This window comes from Otolemur garnettii, unplaced genomic scaffold, assembly GCF_000181295.1.
Source record: "Otolemur garnettii isolate 467f Iridium unplaced genomic scaffold, OtoGar3 scaffold00046, whole genome shotgun sequence".
NCBI lineage: Eukaryota > Metazoa > Chordata > Mammalia > Primates > Galagidae > Otolemur > Otolemur garnettii.
This window is the reverse complement of record NW_003852441.1, coordinates 10430082-10450721: the sequence shown is the minus strand read 5'-3', so window position 1 is coordinate 10450721 and position 20640 is coordinate 10430082. Positions and strand designations below refer to the sequence as shown.

General features: G+C 47.5%; 1 protein-coding gene across 1 annotated transcript in view; it reads right to left on the bottom strand.

The window, feature by feature from the left end:
- Window positions 1-1848: 1848 nt before the first annotated feature.
- The window catches only part of PIK3R6 (phosphoinositide-3-kinase regulatory subunit 6), a 42370-nt gene continuing 23578 nt past the window's right edge, over window positions 1849-20640 (bottom strand). Inside the window, exons 14-19 of the mRNA XM_003791099.3 lie at window positions 17097-17187; window positions 16702-16772; window positions 16148-16238; window positions 13734-13867; window positions 3152-3264; window positions 1849-2542 (exon numbers count right to left, since the gene is read on the bottom strand). Coding sequence (XP_003791147.1) covers window positions 2386-2542; window positions 3152-3264; window positions 13734-13867; window positions 16148-16238; window positions 16702-16772; window positions 17097-17187 — 657 coding nt within the window. The 3' untranslated portion in view covers window positions 1849-2385. The remainder of the gene's footprint in view (window positions 2543-3151; window positions 3265-13733; window positions 13868-16147; window positions 16239-16701; window positions 16773-17096; window positions 17188-20640) is intronic.

The window sequence follows — 20640 nt, the reverse complement described above, 5'->3', positions numbered from 1 at the left end:
CAAAGAGGGCTGACAACTCGGGTCCAGGCACTTCCTGCAGCCAGCGGCACTGCTGCAGCCGCACTTCACAGCCCCAGAAGCAGGAGGTATGTCCTGGATTGTTTAAATCCACACCTAGGGGCAGCCAGGTGCCCAGTTTGAGAAAACACAAGCCAGAGGGGCTTAGCTGATATTTAATCAAAAGCCAAGGTCCGGAGGCAGCTAATACAAGGGCTGCACCAATCTTAAAGCAACCGAAGTGGTGTCCAAGTCACATGGATTGGTGCAGTGTTTCTCAGAGGCATTTTCTAGCTTGCTCGAAGAGAGGGTACAAATTGAGAAAATGGAGTAGTTCAAGCCCAGTTGGAAGGGTGCTGGGGTTTTGCCCCCATATATCAATTTTTTGTACAAGGTTTCCTCAGAGCACTCAGTTTGGCTGGCATGGGGGTGGAGGCTGCTTGCCAACAAGTGTGTGTTATGTGTCACAGAATTTGGCCTTGGCTTTCATTGTAAGCTGGTAGAGAGGGTGTTGGGGAAGAGGCCCAGAACCCTCATCTAACCTTAACAACTGGCAGGTTCTGCAAATGTTTCCTTAAAAACCTAATGATTGTGAATGCTCAAATGGATCTGAATTCATTTGCATCACCCCAGTTGCAGAAAAAATAATATCCGGCTACCTCCAGGTAAACTCATTCAGTGAGTTTCAGTCATTTCAGGTTTAAAGCCACCTCAGTCACCCTGAGGACTGTTCCTAGTCTTTCTCTTCCTATGGTTCTGCTGCAGGCAGCTTAAGTGGAGGACATCATATCCATTCGCTTCCTGGTCCTGACCAGTCCCGGGCTCATCTACACGGGGAGGTGGGCACTCTGCCACACTGCTGGCATGGAGGTGCCCTGGCTCCACACTTGGCCTTCAGGGGCCATGTTCCACGCTGCTGCCCACAGCAGCACCCTTTTTCCTTTGAGACCCCGTGGGCTTGTCTGCTTTCAGCTACCTGAGAAATCTTTTGCCTGCTTCCCAATGAGGGCACAGGGATGCTAAGGCTGCCCTATGCAGCCTCTGGCATAATTTCCTTGGCACTGAGAATGTGCCCTGGGACCTGCCCCCATTCCCAAGAGCAATGAGGCCAAAAGTAAATTGTTCAACTCTCTACTCTTGGATCCCCAGATTTAACAGGAATTATGCCCCCCTGCCCATGCATTGGGGATGGCTCAAGTCCAAGCCTGCCTTTCTGTCCTCTCTGGTACTTCCCCCCCAGCCCATGCCTAGTCCCAGGGGCAAGGACACTGGAGCTGTGTCATTGGTCTTTCCTACTTTACACCTAGATGTCAGTTCTGGAACTCAAAAGCCAAGATTTTTTTTTTTTTTTTTTTGAGATAGAGTCTCACTATGTCGCCCTCAGTAGAGTGCTGTAGCATCACAGCTCACAGCAACCTCCAACTCTTAAGAGATTCTCTTGCCTCAGCCTCCCGAGTAGCTGGGACTGCAGGTGCCTGCCACAACACCCAGCTATTTTTTGGTTGCAGTAGTCATTGTCTCTTAGCAGGCCCAGGCCAGCTAGAACCCACCAGCCCCAGTATATGTGGCTGGCGTCCTACTCACTGAGCTACAGATGCCGAGCCAAAAGCCAAGAATTTTGATGGCTTTAATCTCTGGCTCCTCTGAAAGCACCCTGCCTTTGTACTTCCGGTTGGGGATGATGCTGGTCAGGAGAGTCCCTGAGTTAACCAGAGTTCTGTGAGGAAGTCACTACTTCACAAAACTCTCACTTGGCCTAAGTGAATTCTCCAGGGTATATTAAGTACTGCCCCTAATTTCTATTAAAGTACAAATATTGCTGGGAATTAGATAAAAGCTGAAATGCTTTAGTGTGCATTTATTGAATGCTGTTCTCACTGGGGAGAGGTCCCTGTCTGGACATGGGTGAGCTGGGAAGTGGCCCCAGAGCAGGACAAAGAGGCATGGGAGGGATCACTGCAGTTGTCTTTACCTGCCCCCATTTTCCCTGGGCCACAGGGCTGTGGCAAAAACAGCAAGTTTGCCCTTGGTTTAAGGGCTGGGTGGGGAGCCTGAGTGGGAAAAGACAGTGGGAGAAGTGAGAATGGAAAATGGGTGGATGTTAGTGTGAGACGCCGGGTTGTGTGTACTCTTCTGCAGCCTGGCTGCCTGGCTTGGACAGTCCATGGGCCTTCATGTGGGCCGTTCTCCATCACCCCATCCCCAGCCCATGACAGGCTCCCCATGCTTCCAGGTACTCGCTGGCTCTCAGTCCAGTCCAGAAGCTGTCCCGTGTAGCTGGCCCCCATTTTGGCCATTGGTGTGAGTGTTCAGGGGTTGGTGGGGAAGTGTATCCATCCTCTTGAGCCTGCCACCCTTGGGCCCAGCTCTTCTGCTGCCCCTACAGGCTCACTGGATGACACCAGAGAACGTGTTAATGGGCATCAGAAGGGGTTTGGGCTTGGCTTTGGTTGTTTCCATCTCCTTCTGCCTATGTGTACCGATCCACGGTGCCTTGGACTTCTGGGCCCCGGAACATGGCTCTAGGCAGGGAGCAACCTCCAATCTGTTGGTAGAGAGAGAACAGCTCAGGTGACCAATCTCAGGGGTCAAATTTGCCAGGGCATTTGAAAGGTAGAGCTGTTGCTGTAGGATATAGAGGAGGAGGCCATGCAGAAGGAAGAGGAAGAGTCAGGATGAGAACATACACCCTGGGCCTGGGGCCAACCAGGAGAGAGGAGACGCCTGGACCCAGGGGTGTGTGTATGTCTTCCTCACCCAAATGCACCCTCCTGGGGGATACCAGTAAGGGTCTGTTAACTGGGGCACAGATGCTTCAGAAAGTTAGCCTGTGGGGAAGGGTCCCCATGCCACAGAGGGGGTTGGATTCGGAGGGCTGCAAGCTGAGTGTATGTGGAGGAATGTTGGGAAAATTTAGTATTAACAGCTGCCCAGTGTCAGGCATTCATTTGCCTGTTCTTGGATTCAAGTCATGGGGCAGTGACCTGAGTTCATACTCCCCAGGGACACCTGCCGAGCCCCAGGATCTGCCTTTTGGCAAGGTACACTGGACTAGAAATGGCAGGAGCTGGCTCCTGCCTCTGTTTTCCCCACTGGGCCTGGACCCCTAGCACCTAGCAGTGCTGCTACCTAGCAGTAGCAGGTGCAGCCTCACCTGACCACATCCCTGAAAGTCCGCTGATTGTCCTTGTCTAGCAACAAAGTCAGCAGCCTCTGGTCCTGGCTCTGGATCTGGATGCTGGCCGTCCGGAAAGTGTTTGTCACTGTCTGCAACAAAGAGATGGCTCATGTGAATGTTACCTTTGCTCAGCACAAGGTCCTACTAACATCTTCCCCAGAACCTGGTGCTGTTGTTGTTGTTGGGGGGGTGTTATTTTGCAGTTTTTGGCCGGGGCTGGGTTTGAACCCACCACCTCCAGCATATGGGGCCAGTGCCCTACTCCTTTAAGCCACAAGCGCTGCCCTCTGGTGTGTTTTTAGTCTAGTACATGGGGTCTCTGGATGTCTTCCTGCAAGTGATTCTGAGCAGGGACAACCCTGCATAAATTGCTTTCAGGCAGCCCTTGCCCGGATTTCACTCATTTCTGCAGTTCTTTTCTAACCTATTGCCCTTGATTTTGAACACAAACCAGAAAACTGTGGATTGTGCTTGTCAGGTTGTCAAGTTATCCGAGTCTGAGTGCTGATTTATTCAACAAACATTTTCTGAGCATCTCCTATATGACAGGCATGTTGTTATGTGTGGAATCTGGGGTATTTCAGGGGTTTTATACATCTGACTCTAGTTCTCAGCATTAAATTACAAGCAACATTATTTACCTGGGTCAGAGACAGAGGGTCTAGAAAGCAGACAAGGGCATCCCCAAGCCTCAGCCCAGACATCCTTCTAACCCCCAACCTGAGTCCCCAGAGAGTCCCCCTCCCTCTAGGCAGAGGATATGGGACATCAAGGGGCTTTCAGAGATGCTGGCCATTCCACCCACAGTGTGGGTGGTTTATAACCACAGAATGTGGGAGCTGCTGGAGGCCTCGGGGTCCATCTCACCCAGTGTTCTCAACCCTGGCTGCCCACAGAATCACCTTTCAGTACTATAAGATTAGAGATTCTGATTTAAATGATATAGAGATGAGCCCAGGCATGGGCATTTTTTAAAAAGATCCCTGGTGTAGGTAGAGCTGAGAACCACGGAGTTATTCTAACTTCTCATCACAAAGCAGAGGCTTGGGCAGCCTCCACTGGGGGTGGAGAGTGTCGGCTTCACCTGAACCTTTGGGGAGATGGCGTGGGCCAGCTAGAAGTCTGCAGGCCCTGGAAGGGCCGAGAGCACAGTCTCTAAGCCAGACTCCCCAGTTCTAATCCTTGGCTCTGTTCTCCAAGATTACTGTGTGCCCTGGTGCAAATTTCTTAATTTCTCTGTGCTACATTTTAGGAATATTGTGAAGATTAAATGAGATAGTATATGTTAAGTATTTGGAGCAGTGCCAATGACACAGTAAGAGCTTTTATTAATGTTGAGTGTTTATTACTATTAATCCTAATTTTCTAAGAAGAAACTGAGCATGAGTAAGGGACTCAGCAATGAAGCCTCAGTCGTCAGAGAGGAAGGGGAGCCCTCTGTGGATTCTTTCTTTCGTATGTCTCCTAGGCCAAGCCCTCCTATTATCACCTACCCATAGACTCCTGTGTATCTGCACAGATAGGTTATAATTAAGGACAGAAAGCTACCCCAAACTCTGGAAGATGGGGGACTCCATAACAGAAGGTAATACACAAGGGAGAGGGAACTTCTCTCCTGCTGTCAACAGAACCTGTGGCAGCTCTGGTGCCCTGGAGCTGTCAGCCAGGGTGGGCAATTGTGGTCATGGGGACAGGTGGTGGTGAGCACTGACTGGACAGCTAATGGAATGAGTGTCGGCTTGGGGATGTCATCTTAACCTTCCAGAAATACCTGGAAAGACTGCAGGGGGCTGAAGTCCTGCATGTGTTGGGGTGGAGGACACCCCAACACAAGGAAAAGCCAGGTGCCTTCCATTTGCCATTGTTAACAGCACCACACCTGAATTGATTGCACCCAGCAATCACAGGGGAGGAGACCTGGGCCCAGAGGCATTGAATGGGACCTGCTGAAGGCTGTGCGGTGGTAGGAGGAGGCCCAGCCCCTGCCTGACTCCAAGCTCCATGCTCCTTCTGCTGTATCAGGCTGCTCTAGGTGTCTCTGTCAGAACCTGCCTACCCTAATCTCTCAGAGCCTCCGGGCCTCCTCCCCCCCTAATCTCTCAGAGCCTCCGGGCCTCCTCCCCACTGTCTGCAGTGTGGCGGGATGCCTTTCACTTCCCGTTTGTTGCTTGTCTGGACACACCCTTCCTTCTTGGCTTTGGCCCAGGTCTTGGAGTTCAGTCAATGAACGTGGCCACAGAGGCCGGTGGAAAGGGCCAAATGCAGAGTTTGGAAAGGGTTCCAGTCTCAGCAGATTGAGGGGACAGGCAAAATGCTGCTAGTTATCTCCTGTTTTCTGTGTGGCTTCCTGCCTTCCACACCCCAACACCCCAGTTCTTCTGTTGCTGCCTTATTTCTCACTACGCTTCTATATCAAACTTCCAATCCACCCTCAGTCATACATTTGCTGACCCTTAAACTCATCAAGCCAAACACAGTGCCCTTGCCCCTGCTGGCCTCCCAGCAGGGGATACCTGGTTCCAGCTTTTCGTGAACTTCCCCCTCTGCTTGGCGATTTTCATCCTATCCGTTTGGACAAAACATGCACATGGACCTGCCTAGTTCCAAGAGGAAAGAGCAGCTCCTGGAATTTCCCCGCATGAAGCCAGTGCAGGGACAAAAGGTAAGTCAATGGAATGACAAGTTTAGATCTTCAAAAAGCCCCTGACTAGGCTGTTTAAAGAGGTCATTAAAAACAGAAACCACTATAAGGAACTGACTTTGAAAGAGGAAATACAACATACTAGGTACTAGTTCCACCTTTTAGCCTAAAACTTAAATAATATGTTGTCCCTTAGGAGGGCTGATTTTAGCTCAAGATGGCAGATCTCTCAGCCAATCAGAGCTCTCCTATGGTGGCTCGGATGCCACGGAAACAATGAGATCTGGGATAAGGTGGGTGAATGAGATGACTCAACAGACATTGGGTGAGATCCTGCTGTGTGCCAGACAGCATGCAGAATACTGGGGAAATGGGAAACTAAGACGAGGACCCTGAGGCCAGGGAGCTCTCAGGCCCCTGACATATAAAGATCATGCTGTTTATAGTGTCACAAATGCTTCCTTGTCCCCAGGATTCTATAGGAATACAGAGGTAGGGCACCTAGCCCACCAGGGAGTGGGTGAAGGGGGAAGAAGCGTCACCAAAAACCTCGTAGGGGAGAAGACACCTGAGTCTCATCTCGCAGCCTGTGTAGGAGCCCCACAAAGAAGGTGAGGAAATGGGGTTTCAGGTCAAGCAAAGACCATGAGCAAAGGCATAGAGGAGTGGCTTCAGGGACACTTTCCAAACACCACAGTGGGAAGGGCCTGCAGGGAGTGGCCACAGCTGCCTGTGGAGGAAGGGGAGCCAAGCCATGCTACACCATATGTTTTCTGCTCTTGGAGAATACGAAATGGCAAAGGGGGCGAGGTGGGCAGAGATGGGGAAGGTGGACTTAAGGAGCGTCGGAGTGGTGCCAGGGAGACCAGCCAGGGGTCACTGTATTGTTCAGGAAAAGGGGATGGAGTAGAGTCAGACCATGGCTGACCATCTGTTGTGAGCTGCCTGGGACCTTCCTGTTTTTAGCACTGGAATTCCCAAGTCCAGGAAACCCCTTTAGTTCCAGGTAAACTGGGATGATTGGTCAACCGGGCTGGAACCCAAAGGAGGAGGATAGAGAGGAAGGGACAGATTTGAGAAGTGTCTGAGAGAGAAAACCTGCAGGATATGGAGAAGTGAAGAAGCAGAGGCCTCAGGGATAACGCCCATGTTTCTGGTAAAGGTGTGTGGTTAAGGAAGGGACCATTAAATGAGAGAGGAGCGCTGAGGAGGGGGTGGCATGAAAATAACGGCTAACACAGACACAGTGTTCAGCCAAGCCCTGTTCCAAGAGCTTCTCATGCCACAAACACTGAATGACGTAAGTGATATTGTAGTCAGATCGTCCATACCCATGTACATGGGACCTGTGTATACAGAAGGCTGATTAAGGGGCTGGTGCATCTACGGAGTTTGGTATCCTCAGGGGTCCTGGAATGATCCCCTGTGAATACTCAGGGACACTGTATCTCCATTTTATGTAATGAGACTGATGGAGGCCCAGAGAGATTGAGAAACTTACCTAAGGTCACATAACCGGGAAATGGCAGAGCCACGATCTGATTCCAGGAAGTCTGGTTCTAGAGAGCTCTTAACTACTTGAAGGTACTGGCTTTGGTCTTAACTATCTTGAATTCGGGGTGTTGTGGGTTATCTGCTTCAGGCTAACCTAGTTTAACGCAGAAGTCAGAAACTCAGGGGTAAATTGGACTAAATCTTTCTAAGTGGATTTGTCATAGTCCGGGGAATGAGAAAAAGAAATGAGCCACAGATAGAAATTGAGAACAGTCGCTATTTAAGGATTTAGGAAAAAGAGTTCAGGAAAAGAGGCCAAAGAGTAATAATCAGACATGTAGACGAAAAAACTGTAAGAAAGTGAATTTATGGATTTACGGTATTTAAAGACTCAGAGAACAAAGCCTCAGTTCTAATGGTGGAACTGATTCAAAATTGACCAAAGGAACATGAAACTGGGAAAAGCTGTCTGACACTGCTAGAAGACAGCTTCATCTGGGTGTTAACACATAAACACAATTTCAAATGTACATATTTTAAAGTGAAAGGTAATCACTGACAGAAGAAGAAGCACATGTAACTTCCAAATCATCAAGGAGATGGGGGGTGGGGTGGAGGAGCAAACAAAACCCGAACCATAAAGCAAAATGAAACATAAAAGCCAGAAAAAAGCATTTAAAAAACCCCCAGAAAGCGTAAGATAAGAGGGCAAAGATCAAATAGCACTTACAGTTTGCACTGATGGATTAAACTCTCATTTGTTAAATAAGCAAAAATAAATGTGTTTCAAATGAGCATATACTTAACACCACTGAACTGTATACTTAAAAACAGTTAAGGTAAATTTTACATTGTGTTTTTTACCATATATTAAAAAAAAAAAAAAACTCCAGAAGGCGTTTCAGTTTGAATCAGAACAAAATCGAATTATATGCTGTTTATAAGAGGCATAACTAAAATGTTTTAAAAATAGAATTTCTGATTTCAAAATGGCAGAGTGTATATTGCCTTGTTTTCTTCCCCATCTTGTAATTCAGCTCAAAACAAGGAGTTGCATCTTCAGTGAGATTAGAAGACATCTCACGCCCTAAACCGCAATCTTGTAGTATAGATAAAGGACAGAGAAATGGCAGTGGGTAACTTATAGAACAGGAAAGTCAGACATAAGGGTCAGAGCTCTGAGAAGGCTTGTGAGTGGTAGATAGCAGGTTCCACAGAAGGTAGGGATGAGAAGGAGGCTGGCAAACGGTGATTGATTATTGAGCAGTTAGACTCTTCACGTTTCTACTCATCCTGGGTAGCTAAACAACGAACATTTGCCTTGCTGCAGGGCCCAGAGAAACAGAATCACAGACACTCAGGACTCGGTGAAACCACAAATGGAGGAGGATGGAGTGAAGCACTGTATCCAAATGGGTGGATTGCATGAAAGTTTGCTCACTGGTGAGACCGCTGGTCCCTTTGCCCAACCCAGGTCCAGGGTGACAGAAGGCTTATCCCTTCAATCCCCTTCACTCCCCAAATTGGGTCCCAAAGGATTCATTTCTGGAAAAACAAAACTATTCTAGAAAAGAGATTTGCAAATTCAATTCAGACATTTGGGTTTTGCCCTTGGACAAGACCATGGCTTTCTGATTGCCACTGAGAAGCCCACCATTGACTCAGCTTTTCATTGTCCCACTCGTGAATGTGAACAGATATCCAAGAACCACCAGGTATTTGGAGACAGCTCCTAACAGGAGAGAAAGAGAGAGGGAGAGAGAGACAGCATAACAGTCAAACAGAAAACAGGAATTCAGAGGAAACAGACAAAATTCAGGGAGCAGAAGATAATTTCAAATAAACCTTAGTTAATATCTTCAGAGAGATAAGTTACTGCATCCATGAAGCAAGAATAGGATGCTTTTAAAAATGAATAACTAGAAAACAAGAGTTTGTAAAATTTAAACACTCAATCAATGAATCTGAAGAAGATTCCCCCAAAGTGGAAACAACAAAGAGAAGGACTGTGGGAGAGGAAAGATGGGAACATGCGAGTGTCCATCTAGGAGACCAAATATCTGACTGTCTACAGATCGAGAAAGAGAAAGGAAAGACATGAAGGGAAAGAAATTATTTTTAAAAAATACATTAGGGCTCAGCGCCTATAGCTCAACCGGCTAAGGCGCCAGCCACGTACACCTAAGGTGGCGGGTTCGAATCCCCAGCCCGGACCCGCCAAACAACAACGATGGCTGCAACCAAAAAATAGCCGGGCGTTGTGGCGGGCGCCTGTGGTCCCAGCTACTTGGGAGGCGGAGGCAGGAGACTCGCTTGAGCCCAGGAGTTGGAGGTTGCTGTGAGCTGTAATGCCATGGCACTCTGCCCAGGGGGACAGCTTGAGGCTCTGTCTCAAAAAAAAAAAAAAAAAAAAAAAATACATTAGAAATTATCGGGCGGTGCCTGTGGCTCAAAAGGGTAGGGAGCCAGCCCCATATGCCGGAGGTGGCGAGTTCAAATCCAGACTCGGCCACACACACACACACACACACACACACACATTATCTCAGAACTGAAAGATGCAAGTCTTCAGTTGAAAATGTTCATCAGAAGGGCAAAATAATGAATGAAAAAAGACTCCACCAACCTATAGTCCTGTGACATTTCAGAACTCTCCATGAAGAGAAGTATCCAAAGCTTCGAGAGAGGGGGGAAAAAGAGTCTCATACAAAGACTGGGCATAAGAAGGCATCATACTGTACAGCAGAAGCATCAAAAACCAGAAGAAAGTTCAGGTTCCAAGAAATCAACATGGAATTGACAAAAACAAAACCAGAGCAGGAATGTCCACAAACCCCCTCAGTTTTGGAGCAATAAAGTAAAACGTTCTTTAAATTTGTAGATTACAGTAATAAAATGTATTTGATTTAATAATTAAACATCATACTTCGTGTATTCCACAGATGGAAAAGACATGTAGTTTCTAGATATTAGGCAACTTACAATGGGCCAGACAATGAAGAAAATGTCAATAAATTTCAAAGAAGTTGAAATTTTGTCAGACACTTGGGCCGTCCCAGGAGCATTTGCTTATCTGAGGAATCAAGGGGCTTGGGTTCCTACAGCCATAAAGGAATGGGAAGACAAGGCTGGGATTTGAAACTGAGAGTCGCTCCAGGGACTGTGGAAGACCACGCTCTCAGTGGAATCTGGATTAGAAAAGAACTCTAGGCTCAGCACCTGTAGCACAGTGTGATGGCGCCAGCCACCTGCACTGAGGCTGGCGGGTTTAAGCCCGGCCCGGAGCCACCTTAACAACAATGACAACTGCAACAAAAAATGCCAGGTGTGGTGGCAGGCAACTAAAGTCCCAGCTTCTTGGGAGGCTGAAGCAAGAGAATCAAACTGTTAAGCCCGAGAGTTTGAGGTTGCTGTGAGCTGTGACACCACTGTACTCTATGGAGGGCAACATAGTGAGACTCTGTCTCAAAAAATAAAATAAAATAAAATAAAAACCTCTAGTAGACATTATGCAACCACAGGGAAGCCTGTCTGCTTTGACTTGTGCTATGAGTGAGGAAGAAAAGTCTTTCCGAGGAATTCTTTTCTGTAAACCTGTCCTGATTTATATTTAAATTATCTACGTGGTCTGGAAATTTCTGAGCTATAAATGAACTCAAAATATGGTCCCTGGGGCATTGGCAAGAGCAAATACAGAATTTCTCCAGAAGGACAGTTTTTCCACCCAGGTCTCCCACAGATAAAGCCCCAGTAAGTGTGAGCTGATAATTGAGGAAACATAAGGAACTAAGCTACCATGGGGTCAGTGAATACAATAAATAAAAAGATTAGACACCTCTTAATTATAGATAAGATAGTTACATAAATCAGATTATAAAATAAAAATGTTTTTAAAATGAGTAAAGAAATAAAAGAAGTTAAACCACGTGAAAGGACCAACAACATAAGCATGCCATTTTCATTGATTCTAGAACATATTTTTCCTCCATGTTTTAATATCTCTGAAATTAGGAAGTAAAAAGCAACCATTGTGATAAGAAAGCATTGTTGAGGCTCAACGCCCACAGCTTAGTGGTTAGGGCACCAGCCACCTACACCGAGGCTGGCAGGTTCAAACCCAGCCCTGACCTGCTAGACAACAATGACAACTGCAACAAAAACATAGCGCGCATTGTGGTGGGCACCTGTAGTCCCAGCTATTTGGGAGGCTGAGGTGAGAGAATCACTTAAGCCTAAGAATTTGAAGTTGCTGTGAGCTGTGACACAGTGGCACTCTACCCAGGGTGACATAGTGAGACTCTGTCTCAAAAAAAAAAAAAAAGAAAGAAAGAAAGCATTGTTGATAGTTTAGGAACCATTGCTCCCTTCTTAGTGATATATAAAATTTTGGGATGTCTTAAATTTGATGAGCTATGATCAGACATGTAATATATAAGCATATCAGAGTTAGAAATCATTAAAGGAAAACAACTGGTAGATTTTATTACATCATAATATAAAACTGTTGTAGGTTAAACCTGGGAAAATTATTTCAAAAATACACGACACACAGGGGGTTAATGTCCTCTTTCTTATAAAATAAGGACACCAAGTATTAATATAGGCTATTAATATAGAGAATATAAAGAGGAAATACATGAATGAGGAAATAGAAGTTATCAATAAATACAAGAATTATTCAACTTCACTGATTTGGGGAAATGAAACACAAAATAACGAAAGGTTTGACAATCAAATGTGCAAAGATGAAAAAGTCAATCAATATGCTAATTATGCTGCAAAACTGGCCCTCAAACACTACAGTGAGAATGGAACTTGGCATGGACTTTCTGAAGGGCAATTTGGCAAAATATACACATAAAAAGTCCTAAAATATGAATGTCATCTCATTGGTTGATTTCACTTCTAGGGATTTTAGAAAAGGGCATAACCATGATTTTTAGCACATATTTATCCCTAAGGATGTCTCCCACAGTATGCCTGTAATAGTGAAAAATGAACACTCACTTACATGTCTTATAAGAATTCATTTAAACAATTATACAGGCATATGCAAACATCCTGTAATAAATATTTGATGAAACATACCGAATAACACAAAACATATTTAATGATATAAGCAAGGTCCCACCAAGACATAGTGACAGGGCTTTAGAATATTTTTGAGTAAACATCAAGTTGCGGGCCAGTATGCACTACACCTATCAATTACATAAAAAGTATATAGAAAAAAGGCTGGGTGCTTACACCTCACAATGTTCATGGTCATCCTCTCTCTCCAGGTATTGAGACTATTAGTGAAATCCTTCTTTGTGCTTTTTATATTTCCCAAAATAAATACTAAAGCTTTTGTTTATAGGTTAAAATGTTACCTTTTAAAAAATGGATACAGAAATAAAAGGACTAAAAAAGTGGTCTTGGCATCATGGGGGAGACTTTGCTACAGTAGAGTGTGTATAAGCAGATGGTCGTGGGTGGAGTCCTTGGTAAGGGACTGGAAATTCTTCTAGAGGTTTCTTTCAGAGAGGTTGACTGCTAAGGGAGAGGAGATCCAGCCATAGCTAGGGAGGTAGGTGGGTCGTGGCAGAGATTTTTTGCTTTTCTTTAAGATGGAAAAGACCAGAGCATGTGTGTAAGTGAAGAGGGAGGAGCAGCAGAGGAAGAGGCCAGAGCTAGAGAAAAGAGAACTTGGCGGTGACAGAATGTGGGTGCATTTTGCACCAGGAGGAGGGGTGCCCCAGAGAGCGAAGGGAAAAGGGCCGAGTGATCCCCAGGGTGGCAGTGGGGAGGGAGTGAGTTTTACTGTGGTTCTAATCAGGATGCAGGATTTACTGGAGAAGCACTCCGACACCTGGGCAGACAGACCGAGTAGGTGTGAGCTTGGTGGGGTGGGAGTGGAGGATATCAGTGAGGACGAGGTGCAGGTGCAATCATGGGGCTCCAAGGCTGAGCTGAGTGGGAAAGTGAAGTCCAGACAGGCCCTCAGGAGGGAGAAAGTGTGTGGGTCTCATGTCTGTACTGACAGGTCTCAATGAGGAGAAAGGCAAAGGACAAGGGGCAGAGTTAGAGGAAGACACGGGGGTTTCAAAGAGCTGCTTTGATTTCTTCAAAGGTCAGGCAGTTGTTTAACAGTCTGGCTGGGTGTGGTGGCTGGGGGTGACAGAATGTGGGTGCATTTTGCAGTTGTCTGGCTATGTCTGAGGTCCTCAGACAGTCAGTCAAGCCAGTTGGCACTTAATATTTCAGACGGATTGGGAAACAGATTCTTTCTGACAGGAAGCCCCATTGGACAGAAGACTCACCGGAGTGGAGGCTCAGAAAGGCTCAGAAGACAGCTTTCTCTGAACACCCTCTTCTGGGCTCCCAGCCATCTACCCAGGTCTCGTCTGGCTGCCCCCCTTTCTGAGTCCACCTGGTACTTACAGAAAAGGACCTTCCTGCCAGGTTGGAGGACTTGATGACCTCTGTCACGCTGACATTCAGACACGTGTGGTCTATAGTGGGGGCAGCAGTTGGGGGGTGCTGGGAGGGCCCTGAAATCAAATGCGAATGGAGGGCTGTGATTGGGCCTCCAGGGAAGCAGGGGAGCCTGCAATTCTCCATCCTGTGAAGTCGTTTATGAACACATTTTAGCTCCCCACTACCCCTAATTTAACCCCCTCCCTGACCCTGTCTAGCCCCTACTTTGCAATTCCACTTGGGTACTAGCCAAGCCCCAGTTCCTTTCTACTTACCCATCCCTTCACTGGTGAACCCACACGAGGTCTGTAGCCTTAGGCCCAGCAGCCATCACCAACCCAAGCCTCCACCTACCATATTCTTCATCTCCTCCTGCACCCTCTTTTCCTTTTTTAAATTTTTCTTATATATATATATATATATATATAATTTTTTTTTTTTTTTTGCAGTTTTTGGCCCAGGCTGGGTTTGAACCCACCACCTCTGATATATGGCACCAGTGCCCTACTTCTTGAGCCACAGGTGCTGCCCCTGCCACTTTTAAAGGACAAAAGTGCTGTTGAACTTCCCTGCCACTGTCAAGCCTGCTAGGATGCAAGGAATACCCAGCCTGGGATGTGGGGCAGGACAGAGTCACCAGGGGTGAGGCGGGCACTGGTCCCGACAGGTTAAATGTTTCCTTGACTTTCTTAATAGTGTATGATGAGTCAAGACTCATTCTTGTGTGACAGCTGCCAGCCTCACTCCCACCAGCTAAAGAGGGTTCTCTGGTGTCTGTGCCTCTAAGGAGGTTCTGGCATCACCAGACCAGTTCTGATGGGGTCTAGAGTGGGGGTGGGAGGGGCGAGAGTCTGGTGAAGGAAGCAGAAGGAATACAATTCTAACAACAAGAGCTAACGTTTATTGTTTACTGTATACACACATACTAGGTGTCTATTTACTATTTCCATTGTAGAAGTGGAAAAAAAAAACACCAGGTAGTGAAGTGTTTGTTTAATTTTCCCAAGGTCACCCAGATGATAAGAGGTAAGGCTGGGGTTTGAGCCCTGCCATCAGCTGTGGACCCTACTCTTTGGTACCCTGCTCCTTTACCACCTCTGGGTTAGGAGTTGCTGCAAAAATTACAGGTCTCCTTCATGGCGGTGGTGTCTTGCTGTAATGTGGCTTTGTATATTACCCAGAAATTTATCTCACCTGGAAAAGATTTTGTCAGGAAGTGATATCACTTCTTGAGTTTTTTCTCTGTGGCAGACGCCAAGAAAATTGAAGCACTATGATGCCCAGTTAAGAACACAAATACCTCACAGACAGGGAGGTGTTATCTTGCGAGTGCTACAAAGCCACAGAAGGTTTCAGAGAAGAAGCAGTGACTGGTAGTCGGAAAGAGAGGAGGAATCAGCGTTGGCCTCTTCATAAGCATTCTAGACTGGCTAATGGGGATTTTCATTCTAAATTTCTTCTGGAATATTCCAAATGTATTTAATCCTTTTATAAAGACAAATGTTTGGGTGTAAGTAGCACTTCCTTTACTTGGTAAATATTTATCCAGTATCCACTATAGGACCCTGGGGGTAGAGTGGTGAATGAAATATAATTCTGCCTCCATGAATTTTCTTACTTGCTCTGAAACGATCATTCACACGCACCTGTGAGTAACCTCCCTCCGTCTTGTCTGTTGAGACTTGGCAGTCAGAGGAGAGACAGTGTGGGGTGTGGTGAGGAACAGACTCCTTCGTAGGAATATCTAGGTTTGAATCCCGTTTCTGACTCTTCCTCATAGAAGTGACCTTGGGTAAGTTATTCTCTTTGCTTTAGTTTCCTCTCCAGTAAAAAAAATTGCTAATACTAATAAGTATCTCACAGGGTGAGTATGCTTACAAAAGTTGAAATATTTAATGCAGAACTTTTGCCTGGTCTCTGGCAAATGTGTGCAGCGGTCTGTGTTGCCACCCTTTGTGTTATTCCAGGAGACCAGGGATCTCAAAATAAAAGCTAATATTTATAGTTTACTACAGGCAACATAAACTGGCCTCTTTTATTATCACAGTTTTTTTGGAATGACATTCAAATTCCAAAATTTCCAAACAATGCAACTAGCCTTGGAGGTCCAGTTCAGAGGAGGCCAATTGCAGCACCTTCCTGGGGTCCCTTCACCTTCCAGTTTGACTCCCTAGGCTGCAGAGGCCAGAGCCAGAGTGTGGTCACTCTGCAGTGAGCAACCTGAGGGCAGGGACTGTGCTCCCCAGAGCAGAACCAGTGCCCAGCCCTGGGCTTAGAACAAGACTATGAGGGGGGCTCCTCCTATCTCTATCACTCTGCCTTCTCCCCTCCTTCCTGTCCCTTCCTTATTCCTTTTTTCTGCTTCCCTAGCTCCTTACCTTCTGTGTCACTGGTTGGAATGGCCTTCAGGACCAGCCCAGTTGTCCGAAGGGAAACAGTAGCCTCTCGGGGCCGGTGGCTGAACAGGGCCTGGAGAGGGGAATAGAGGAATGGAACAGGGTGGGGGTCCTCAGGCCATCTCCTCCCCACACAACTCCACATTCACAGTCTTGTCCTCTCCCTTTCTTTCTGCCCCTGCCCCAAGAGTCTTATCTGAGTCACTAAGGTCCTATAAGGGCCAGCAGATAAAGGCTTACAGCGCTCCTGGTCCCAGGGAGCGTGCTCAGCCCTCCAGATCCAGAGGTGGGAAAAACAAACAGTGAAATCATTTCAAGCATCTGGTCAGGAGGAAGATACTTTTGAGCAAGGAGCCAGCCCCCTTGTTCCTTAAATCAGACCATCTCTTTGTCTACATATAAGGTCAACTTAACCCACTCACCCCCACAGAACTCTTGGGAGGTTGGGACAATCTGTGGGAAGCTTCAAGAAAAGGGGCAGAGCTTCCTTTGGCTCTATCTCTGGCCACCTCCTGACCACACCCATGCATACTGACCTTCTGGTAGCACATGGACAGCTCTGCCCCAGGGCCCTCGGCCACGCCTCTCCGCCTGGGTGAAAAACCATCTGAGGGAGGTGAGAAGAGGGAAGTTCAAGGCGTGAGGTTCCCAGCACTCCACCCTGACCTCCCCACCTCACCGAGGGCTGGAGCTGGATTTACCTGGCCTCTCACCCTGGATGGAAAGGCAGCCCCTGTGTGGGCAGGTTGTCTTTCAGTCTGGGGGAGCTCGGAAGGACTGAGGACAGCTCTGCCATTCAGCAGAGGTGTGGGACAGAGTGGGACGGGGAGGAGGTGTTGTAGGGAGACACAGTTCTCATTAGGTGAGAGGTGAGAGGGTTTGAGGGAAGCTGAGTCAGGGCCACCTTGGACAAAGGGAAGCAGAAGCTGACCTTTGGGGAATTTGGAATCTTGGATCTTCACCTTCAGTTCAGTGAGGAAAATGTCCTCTGTGGGGTCTTGGCTCAGGTCACTGAAGAAGATCTGGAGAGAGAAGGCCGAGAGCTTTGGAGAAGGCTGACTTGCTGGGCCAGAGACCTCTGACCCCTGTAGTGTGAGGAAGTGATGGCTGGGACGGTGTGCAGAAGCGGGCAGGGAGCCCCCCTGTCTGGCCAGCGCTAGTCTGGGCTTCATTCAATGACTGCCTGGGTTTGAATATATCCACATCTACAGCGATATAGTAGGTTTATAAATAGTAGAAGAAACTTACTGAAAACCCAAACCACCGGGTACCCACCACTGTCTGACTCGGAGGGCAGGAGACAAAATTCACACCAGGGAGAAGTGATAAAACCTCTTGTAGACACTGGCAGGAGAGCAAGGACAGAAAGAAGAGCTCAGTCCTCCCAAGGTCACAGAGCCCCTCAGCTGTGCAAGGACAGGACCTGCAGGAGCTGATGCAGTTTCAGGATTCCCAGGGGAAATCCGGGGGGAGGAAGAGCCCCCAGAGAAAGGCAGCAGAGACAAAGGGAGTCCAGGTGTGGGCAGCAGGAGAGAAGGGGTGTTCCAAAACCATGGAAAAGTGGTCAAAGAGTTTTTGAGGACAGGGATTTTGGACAGCTCCTGAAAGCTGGGAGCTGGCCTGGCACTCACAGTGAGGCCACAGTGTTCCACTGCCTGTCAACAATTCACGGATGCAAAAGTAATAGGCAAGGCCACTGTGTGAGTGTCACAAATCAAGACAAAACCCAGACCACACCACAGTCACTCCCAAATACAGACAAATTTGGAACGTTGTGCTGCCAGCCTAGCCTAGCCCAAATGGGCAACTGCTGAGTCCTTGGCCTTTCAGTAAGAATTATCCAGATACCCAGTCACAAGGGAAGTATTTCACATCTGTCAGCCTTCAATCCTGAGCAAAGTCCTACTTTTTGCCTCCCCCCGCCAGATCACCCAACCCAAGCTCCCATCCTGGAGTGAGTTCTAGCAGCCTCTCTGAGGCGCCTCCTGGTTCCCCATGGTGTGTGTCCTGTGTCATTGCAGCACATCAGCAAAACCATCTTGTGTACCTACAGATGGACTCCCAATGCCGGCTTTTTAATTTTAAGTTATTCTTCTTTACGAGATGTTTGTGCTCGTTATCATCTTGAGAGGCTTTTTAGTTTATGTTGTGTTACTTTGTTTTGCATTTTGGAAATCAAAGAAAGGGCCTCAATTCCTCCTTTACGCAAACCCAGGAGGGTGATAAAGATCTACCCTAGGATGGAGAGTGAAGAACAGGAATTCAGCAAGATGGGAAACTAGAGACGGAGCTGGCCACAAGAAATCAGTCCCTGTGTTCCCCCAGAAATCCCTGGAGCCGGGGGTGTGGCACCTGGCCGTCCCTGGAATAAGCCACAGGGAGTGAAGCAAAGATTAATTCGATTCTCTGTGGCAGGGTGACCCTGACTGAATCCAGGTTTAACCTATCAACATCCAAGTCTGTTCTGCAGTGGTTTGCTGTGGGACTATGAGGGGACCAGACTTTGGAGCAAACAGAAGCACAAAGGAGTGAAGGAACAGGGCTCAGGAGTCACTTCTGCTGGCTGCACTGTCTCACCCATCACTCCCAGGGCCGTAGGAGGAAGCTAGCAGCCTCAGCGTAGCGGACCTGGAAACACAGGCTCAGAGGTCTTAATTCACTCTCCCAGGGTCAGAAGAAGCACACCTGGAGCTCTCGTCCCCGTTCTTTTTTTTTTTTTTTTTTTTTTTGAGACAGAGCCTCAAGCTGTTGCCCTAGGTAGAGTGCCCTGGCACCACAGCTCACAGCAACCTCCAACTCCTGAGCTCAAGTGATTCTCTTACCTCCGGCTCCCAAGTAGCTGGGACTACAGATGCCCACCACAACACCTGGCTATTTTTTGGCTGTAGCCATCATTGTTGTTTGGCGGGCCCGGGCTGGATTCAAACCCTCCAGCTCAGGGGTATGTGGCTGGCACCTTAGCCGGTTGAGCCACAGGCGCCGAGCCTTGTCCCCATTCTTAACCTTTGCGACAGTATCGTTACTGCGCTGACCTTTTCTTCCTCCATGTCTGTGCTCTATTTTTCTACTCGTTTGAATTCTCACAGGAACCCTATGGCAGGTGGAGATTATGATTCCTGTTTTAAATATGGGGAAAATTCATTTTAGAGAAATTTCATTTAGAAATTCATTCAATTCGTAATAGAGTTGCCGGTGACCACACAGCTGGCCAGTGGAGGTACCAAGGTGCAAAAGAATGCATGTTGTCATTGCTCTCCCTCCACACCCCTCTCACCTAGCTGAGCCTCCAGACCCCCCACACATACACCTCCTGTTTATTCTATTAACAGGTAGAACTTCAACAATGAACAAAATTCAGTCACTATCCCAAGGGACATCTTGCTTCGGTGGGGAACAATACACACCTGCCCGCCTATATACTACACAGTGCAACAAAAAATACTACGGCCGCACCCAGAGGGTTATGGGAGCTCAGAGGAGCACCCCATTCAGCTAGCAGGTGAGAGGTCAGGGCAGTTTTGCTGTAAAGGGTGATGGGGAAGATGGCAGGTGGAGGAGAAAAGGGCACTCCAGGGGCAGGGCCTGGCATGAGCAAAGGCTGGGAGGTAAGAGCATCAGGGCATGTGTGGAAAATCTAGACCAGTGTTTTTCAGCCTTTTTTTTTTTTTTTTTTTTATCTCATGGCACATTTGAACCTATAGTTAACCTTCTGGGGCACACTTAAATTATGTTGATCAAAAAAAGAAAAAAAAAAAGAGTAGCCAGGCACCGTGGCTCATGCCTCTAATCCCAGCACTTGGGAGGCTGAGGTGGGTGGATTGCCTGAGCTCACAGGTTCGAGACCAGCCTGAGCCAGAGAGAGACCCCCCATCTCTTAAAAAAAAAAAAGAGTTAAAAAATATATACTTCCTGAGCTTTGAACTTCTTTCAAAGCTAACCAATGATCATTAAATATTTTCACAGCACACCTAAGATCCTCTCACGGCACACCAGAGTGCCATAGCATATGGGTTGGCAATCACTGGTCTAGACTGAGTGAAGAGGTTGGTGGGGCCAAGAAGCATCCCTGAAGGCAGCAGAGAAGGACCGATGAGGGAATAATGTAACAAGGGTCGAGGCGGGCAGCTTCATGAAGGGGGTGATACGTGCTTTCATTTTTGTAACTGTGACACAAACACAGCTATTATATGGTGGCCCATAGTTTCTAATGTGGTACAGAGGCCCAGTAAGACAGGACATCCTCTGGGCCTGGCAATTTGGAGAGCATTGGTAAGAATGGTTTGAGAAGACACAGCTTGCAGTTTGAGGATTAGGGGAGACATAAAGAAACAGAGAAGGCGAGTCAGGCTGACCCTACGGGTGTGAACATGGTGCGGGGATGAGTCCTCTTTCTCAAAAACTGACCTGGAGGCTCGGCGCCTATAGCTCAACCGGCTAAGGCGCCAGCCACATACACCTAAGGTGGCGGGTTCGAA